The sequence below is a fragment of the Scomber japonicus genome, chromosome 14 (assembly GCF_027409825.1).
Source record: "Scomber japonicus isolate fScoJap1 chromosome 14, fScoJap1.pri, whole genome shotgun sequence".
In the NCBI taxonomy this organism is placed as follows: domain Eukaryota; kingdom Metazoa; phylum Chordata; class Actinopteri; order Scombriformes; family Scombridae; genus Scomber; species Scomber japonicus.
The window spans coordinates 31,962,851-31,970,637 of record NC_070591.1 but is presented as its reverse complement, the minus strand read 5'-3'; the positions used below and the strand labels follow the sequence as shown (position 1 = coordinate 31,970,637).

Below are 7,787 nucleotides of genomic sequence, written 5' to 3'. Positions count from 1 at the left end.
GACTCAGTCTAGAACCTCTGAAGGGATCCAGATCAGACTTAACCCCCATTAGGTGAGAGTTAGTGCTGAGGGACCCCATCTCAGAGCATGTCAGTTAGCAGCAGTGGAGGTGTCTGTCTGATAGTAGGTGGGAGATAATAAGAGCAGGGAGAGGACCCTGGATCTGAGATCTATCAAACAGTGTCCTGCACCTCCCCTCCATAGAGCCCCTCAGTGGGCCCTCCAGCAGTCACTCAGAGCTGGCACAGACCCGCAGTTGGAGGCCGTGTATTTGCCTCTATTCGCATGCTGACACACTGCTGATCTTGCCGGTACTCTCGGTCCAGGGCTGCAGGTTCTGCAGGGCGAACAGAGAGCTGTTCTGCAGGCACAGCGGGTCCGGGGTCACCGGCTGGTTAATGGTCTTCTGGAAGGCCTCCTGCTGCAGCTGCATGAGAATCCGATTGGCCTGCTGTCTCTCCGCCTCCCGCTCTTCCGCTGTCTGCCGTCTGTAAACAACCGGAGAGTCGGTCACACACACGCGAAACATGGCTACCAGACCTCAGTGTGCAGGCCACAATACTGCCCATCTGTCAATAATAGTGTGGGCCTGCCATATCTAAGATTTTATTTTTGTAATGTTACACAATGTATCTTCTTCCAGATTTCCCCGCACTGAGCTTCACTAGATATGTCATTTAAGAAAAGATGACTGCTCAGGGAAAGTGCATAACAGTAGGACAGTTCATCACGGTGCTGCGAGCGAGTATGAGCGCTTACAATATACATGCTCTTTATTCTTTTTTACGAACTCATAGCTAAGTTTGATGATTAATAAAAAATATAGGCCTATGCAATTTTCCGTTCAAAATCATTACTGTGAAAATTCTAATATTAGGCCGTGGTTAATATTTGTATAGGCGTTCAATAGGGTTTTCTGCTGATTTTTTAAAAACACTGAAAAATATTTTAATATAATTTTCTTCTCCTTCCTTATATAATTAACTATGGCTATTATATAAGGATTAAGCATACAATCACTAGTACAATAAATACAGCACAGTGTGCACACCATTTGTAGTGTAAGCCACATAAAAACACAGTAATAATTTAAAAAATCATTTAAATCAAAAATCATAACAATATAAAATAAATACACAAAACTGCAGCATTGTTAACGCTACACTTATCTTTTATCCATGCAGACTGCGTCTAATAATATAGCTACAGACAGATCTATATTACAACTTAAACTTTATTTATGGCATATAAGTCATCTATTCATAGTTATAATGACTTAGTTTGCATATTCAAACAAGTCTGCGTATTAAGTGTATTTTATTTCCTTTATGGGAGATTTTACCTTTAATCTTTTTTTTAATGATTTCTTACTCTTTTTTAAAATTAACAATGATTTTGCACAAATAAATAAATCTATTTGCACTGTATTCAAATACATTCACACGGTTTATCGTGATCGAGATCTTTGTATTATGTACACATGCTGTTTTTTGTCAGCTTTGATTGAGTGCATCTTTACAACTATATGTTGGTGCAACATGTAGCCTATTAGGTGTGTTTAAGGCAGGATTAGTGTAAAAACACTACGGCCTTCAAAACTCTGGTTGGTTTATGTCTTTTGGCAATACAGGATGTGAAACACTGTTGCACCCAGTAGAATATAAATCTAAAACTAACATGTCCGCACCATGTGTTCTGGAAAAACGGTAAAAATACTTCATGACAGAAGCTTTACCTCCATTTGGTGCGTCTGTTTTGGAACCAGGTTTTGACCTGAGCGTCAGTCATCTTCAGGGCTTTGGCGAGGGCGGCCCGCTCTGCAGACGCCAGGTATTTCTGTCGGTGGAAGCGCTTCTCCAGCTCACAGATCTGCAGCCGTGTGAAGGACGTCCGAGGCTTCTTCTTCTTAGGTGGCGTCCGGTTCTGATAGGGATGACCTACACGACGTGTTACAGTGAGGGGTGAGAGAGACACTGGACAGGAAAGGAAAGGACAGTACAAGTGAGGACAACGCAGGACAGGACAGATCAAAGCAGGTACGCAGCGCAAAGAGACTGACAGAGCAGCAGCAGCTCAGCATCATGCAAGGCCTAGACCTGAGACAATCATTCCATTTATCAAGTAGTCTATAGATAGAAAATTCATTTAAAAATGATCTGATAATCGATTAATTGTTTCATTTCATTTAGCTAAAATGTTAAATAGTGTATTCCCCTCTGTGATAATCTGATGCCTTTCTTGGGTGATGGTAAAGTGAATATATTTTGGTTTTGGACTCATGGTCAGATAATAACGACAGGGCAGTTGGAATGTGCATTTTCAGTATATTCTGTCATTTTATTCACAAAATGAGTAATTCATTGATTGAAAAAAAAAGTATATTATCTGACAATGAAAATAAGTTAGTTGCACCCACAACCTTTATTGTATATAAAAACACACACACACACACACACACACACACACATACATATATATAGGCTATACATATATCAAATATTTAAAATTTTGGTGAAATTTTGTCCCGCAAACAGCCCAGCACAATACAGCATACAAAGAAGCAATACCAATGTGACTTGTCAAACCTTCAAAAGTATCCCCCCCCCCCCCCCCCCCCCCCGCCACACACACACGCGTGTATATGTAAACATAAACACTATAATTAATGTTTGGTCAGGTTTAGGTTAAAATGATTAGGGTCCTCGTTTCGCTGTATTTACACACAGCTTTATACACTGGACCCTGCCGTATAACTACCAGTAACAATTACATAGAGACTACAACAAGCAGCTCCTGGTCTATTGGAGTTCTTGTTGTTTTTTTCATTAGCAATGAAAATTTATGATAATTATTTCCTAAATGTTTTTTAATAGGGTAGGAGAGGTTTCAACCATGGCTAGGGAGTTTAAATCAGTAGGCCTACCCATTGAAATGAGTCGTTTTTATTATTAGTCTGATGGAGATCAGGTGATCAAGTTCGAGTTCAAGTTAGACACGCTAAAAATAGGTATTCGAAAATATATTCATTGTAGGTAGGCTTCTTATTGTTGAGCTACCTTTAACAATCACTGACTAAATAACAGTTATATCTTGTAAGTACATCATTCTGCTCTGCGGACAAATGATGAGGATACACACGGGGAAGTTTTATCATTTGATGAGTAGAGGTTCATTTTAATGCACTTCTTTTTCAGCTTTTTTTCTTAAGGCCATGATGATATGACATGATATGCTATGCTATGATATTATCATATATAATATGATAGCTTACCGGTGAACCTGTCTTTGGTGTATCGTCTGTTACTCTCCATCCATGGGAAGGTGAGCGCGCTCAAGTTGTTAATGGTTCCGCTCCCCGGCGGCATGGAGGAATTTCCGCCGCTCATGGGCCGGTGAGCGGGGACACGAATGACCCCGGCGGCATTCATATTAGTCCCGTTCATATTCACACCCATGTTCATGTGATAAGCCCCGCCAAGGGAAGCGACCCCGCACGAACTGCTGGTGCCGTTATATCCAGTGTTACCGCAAGTGAAGCCGCCGCCATTCAGGCCGCTGTTGGCACCGTTGTTGTACACTGGGTGTCCGTAGTCCGGCTCGTGCATCCTCGCGCCCAGCATGCAGCTCTGCTCCACGTTGTTGAGGATCTGATCGATGCCGAAACTGATGGGCTCCACGTGAGTATGCTGCTGCAGATGCGCTCCTAGTATTCCAATGTGATCCATGGCCTCCGCGAGCCCCCCGCTCGGCGCGAGGAACACAGGTTGCTCCACGCGCCGCTCCCTGGACTTTTCAGTCTGTAATTCTCCTGCACGAGGTCAGGTCGTTATCTAGTGAGTGCGGGAGCGCTTGTGTGAGAGCATGCAGGAGAGCGAGGCTGGAGTGTTTGTCCCCACCTCTGCTGCGGGAGGACATCCATCAAACTGCCAAATAGACAGCGCAAGATTAAGACCCAATTTTGGGCCTGGAAACTCAATTGGCTAAAGACTCTGCTCGCTCTGTGGAGGCTTTATGGTACACTTCATAAAACCCTGATTAACAGCTGGACAAGATCAATAACACAACTCTGCAAGATTAATCTGCTTCACGCTCTCCCTGCTAGAGCGCGCGCGCGCACGCACGCGCACACACACACACACACACACACACACACACACACACACACACAAAAACAACAGTTTCTTGCCGATATTTCACCGGTCATCACTCAGCTGATATGGCTCTCCTAATGCATGAATATATATATATATATACATATATATATATATGCATGTTTTTCCCGTATGTGTAATGACACGCTGTGAATAGCCTGTGTATTTTATATTTTGGCAACCACATTTGTCCCATGAAGATGAGGGTTTTAAAACACTGGATCCGTAGGCAGACACACAGTGCCGCTGCAACAAGACTATAATGAGCCTAATCATGCTTCTAATGATTGCTACAAGCAATTACCTACAGCCAATTAGTTCTACTGTCATAAGGTAGGCCTATTACTATCGAACAATATGGATAAGAAGTCATTAAAACATAGAAGAATTGCCCGTCAAGTTGTCTTTTTCTTTCGTTTAGGCCCCGAACCTTTAAAATCGATACGAACTAATATATAATTTAATTCATTTTTTCATTAGTTTTCCTACAGTTTTCTAGCACATATATAGGGTACAGTAAAATGAATAGTCCATAGCAAAATAGGCCTTTGGCATGCATTGGGAATACAGGTCCATTCACGACTTCTTATAATATGTTGTACAGTACTCGATAGTATTTTGTGTCAGATTCGTGGAGAGAAATGACAGCAGAGATCTGACAGCACAGAGGGTTTGAAAATAATTTAGACACTTCATGACGTTCAGCATAATATTTTGCCAACAACATAACTGCAGAGGTGTGGTTAAACTGCACAATAACTGAAAAAGATGCTGACTGATCAGTGAGGGAATTCTGTCTCACAACCCGTTCATGATAGCTCATCCTAAAGTTTCGTCACAGACACATTATTGACATAATGACATGATTCGGCTGAAACAAATAAATTCGCCAATTCAATAAAACGCGCACATCACTCTCCGTTTACAATGACCTGGGCAACTCCATACGTCTGTTTTGATTAATGTGGTGCAGATATAAAGTTGAGCCCTAATAAATTGGCCTAATGTGTTCAAATGATACAATATAAATCACTGCAAAATTATTGATAGCGTATTTAATGTGTTGTTGAGCTCGGCCATTATTAATTCATTTTCGGAGTGACACTGCTGCAAACACTGATGCGTTTTCATTTGTTACTGAGGAATCAGTACAGAGCAGCATATGAAATATTTTGCAGTACTAAAACCAGCCGAAACCCCAGAGTTCAAGTGAAACTTTAATAGCCTGCATTATAACTCATAATTTGGCATTAGGCTACATTCATTAAAAATATAAATGAATCCGAGAAAGTGATCAATGACTATGCAACGATTTAAATTAGACGGATATTCATTGTTCCATTACACATGGATATAGGTTTGTTTAGCCGTATATCATAAATAATGAGAGGCACATCGCACCGCGCGTTTCCAATTAAAGACGTGCTGGTGGTGCCAGGATACACACATAATAACTGCACAACAATTATATAAAAAAAATAAACCGTGTGGCTCATTGATTTTGTCTCTCTCTAAAAGCCACTGGGACTTAATTACTTAACATGAGGCATTCAACTATTAATATTTGATGTGCGTTGAACTGTTCTCATTGGCCAATTGACCAGCATCAAATTTTAATGCACCACGGCAGCCTATCCGCACACTGCGGTAGAAATATTCCTTTAAACGTGGACCAATAATGATGATCAGGGGCTGGGAAAAGCGGATAAATCACTAAGTTGAAATGCAATAAGTGCACTAATGCAAACCCTCAGCTGTGTTTAAACACAGGCCGTGCGCTATATTATTAGCTGATACATATTAGGTAACCAAAAAATAAGCACCTATGTGTATTTATGGTTACAAGACAAAGGAGTTGTGTTCAAACGAAGTGAAAAGAGGAAGTAAAAAACAAAGCAAAACGGTTTTCATGGTTGTCATGGTCTATCATGGTTGTTTTAGAGGCTGTAAACAACCTCTTTCAAACATGAGCCTTACAGTATATCACTGTGCTCACATTTCTTCAGGAGATCCTTACAGTGCTTACAACTCAATTTAAAGGGACAATTCACCCTGAAAATATCCCAAAAATTCAACATTAAATCCAAATGTTGAAGGTGAAACCAATTTTGCTTCAAAGTCAAAGTCTTAAAAGTTGCATCAACTCATTTTTTGGCACTTAGGGAGCAGCGATAAAAACTGAACCCACAACAATGTCATATCATCAGGTTTAACTTGGTATGTTAAACTTGTCAGCAAAGCGTTGTTCATTTCCACATCCAGCAGCTACAGAGCAACATTATCATGCATTTGGAGTTTTGTGTCTGTCCATCTGGTGAATGTTAGTCCAATTCCCTTTTAGCTCTGTTTTTGCTTTCTACCAACTGCTGAGGGAAATATCTGGCTCTTTAGCTGCTTAATGCTCCACTATAGCCAACTGTGCCATTTGTAGCTGAGCAGGTAGTGTACAGTGGCTTTTTACAGCTTTTTCTCTAAAATGAGCTGTGTGCTGCAGTCCAAAATGATAGGAGAGCACTGAGAGTGAACCAAAACAGTGAAGTTGCAGCTAGACAGCTAAAATATGAGCTGAAACTTGTTATAAAGTCGTATAAAGCCAAGGAGAGCGGCAGAGCTGCTGATAATTCTCTGTAGGTTTGTCACTAAAAACACCTCATATACACTCACATCCGAGAAACATCAATTATATTTATATTCATGTTGAGTTGAACATTGTTTGGGCATTTTTTTGGTTCAACTTACTGAATGACAGGATGGTTTGCACTTCTAGTCAAGCTGGTGTGCTTTTGTTGCTTATTTCTGTGTAAAAAAGAGGGCATCTGTTCTCCAAAAAACCCAAACCCCATCAGTGCCACCAGTGACTTGGGTGGTTGGCTATAAGCTTAGCTGTGTGTCAAAGCTGCAGAGAGTACTGGCCGAAACCACCTTGGGATCACTGCCTGCTTCTCTTATTAACTGACAAAACTGGGTGTTTTTATAATATAAAATATTATTATTTAACTGATAACAGCCAACACTGAAACATATCTATAGTTATAGTATCAGAATACTGGAAGGAGTTTTGACAAGCTCTGGTTTATTCTTCATTCTGCAGACTACCAGCTGCTATGTGTTGCAGCATGTAGGTCCTGTTTTGTCTTTCTTCCCCTTTTTGAAGGAGTGTGTTTGTGTTTGTGATGGTGGTAGTGGGGGTGTGTGTTACCTGCTGAGTCCTTGACCCTTGACCTTAACTTCTCTGGCGCCAGCTCCATCAGCTCTCAATGCAAAAAGATCCTTCCCAAACCACTGGCTGCCACACGAGTCTGTGAAGTTCAATATTACTCATTAGACATTAATATGACACAATGTGTTAGGATGGCAGAGATCATAGATTTTACACTTGCCTGTAGTTAATTCTGAACTGGAGTAAGTAATAGACCAACACAGTCTTGTACTGAAACCATAAAGTTAAAAAAGTGACAAATGTGAGTCTAAGGATTTTGTGCATTTCTACATGATTTGCATTAGTTAATTGTGGATTTGTTTTCAATCTGTGTGATCATCTGACTGTTACTGTGATGTCAGCAGATCTGGCATGACGATGCATGAATTGTTATTATCATATCATGAATCAAATTGGGGATCAAATTATCTTATACT

General features: G+C 40.7%; 1 protein-coding gene across 1 annotated transcript; it reads right to left on the bottom strand.

Annotated features, from left to right (window-relative positions):
* Positions 1 to 277: 277 nt before the first annotated feature.
* tlx1 (T cell leukemia homeobox 1) lies at positions 278 to 3,725 on the bottom strand. Its single transcript, XM_053333128.1, has 3 exons — positions 3,272 to 3,725; positions 1,736 to 1,937; positions 278 to 488 (listed from the first exon to the last, which is right to left on the bottom strand). The coding sequence occupies exons 1-3, from the start codon at positions 3,723 to 3,725 to the stop codon at positions 278 to 280; spliced, it is 867 nt and encodes a 288-aa protein (XP_053189103.1).
* Between the last annotated feature and the right edge of the window lie 4,062 nt (positions 3,726 to 7,787).

What these genes read in the sequence shown, in the direction of transcription:
- tlx1 (XM_053333128.1), bottom strand. Translation starts at nt 3,725, where the DNA reads ATGGATCACATTGGAATACTAGGAGCGCATCTGCAGCAGCATACTCAC. An exon ending in CACCAAAGACAGGTTCACCG is followed by an intron (nt 1,938 to 3,271) that starts GTAAGCTATCAT and finishes CACGTCGTGTAG; the next exon opens with GTCATCCCTATCAGAACCGG. An exon ending in AACAGACGCACCAAATGGAG is followed by an intron (nt 489 to 1,735) that starts GTAAAGCTTCTG and finishes GGTTGTTTACAG; the next exon opens with ACGGCAGACAGCGGAAGAGC.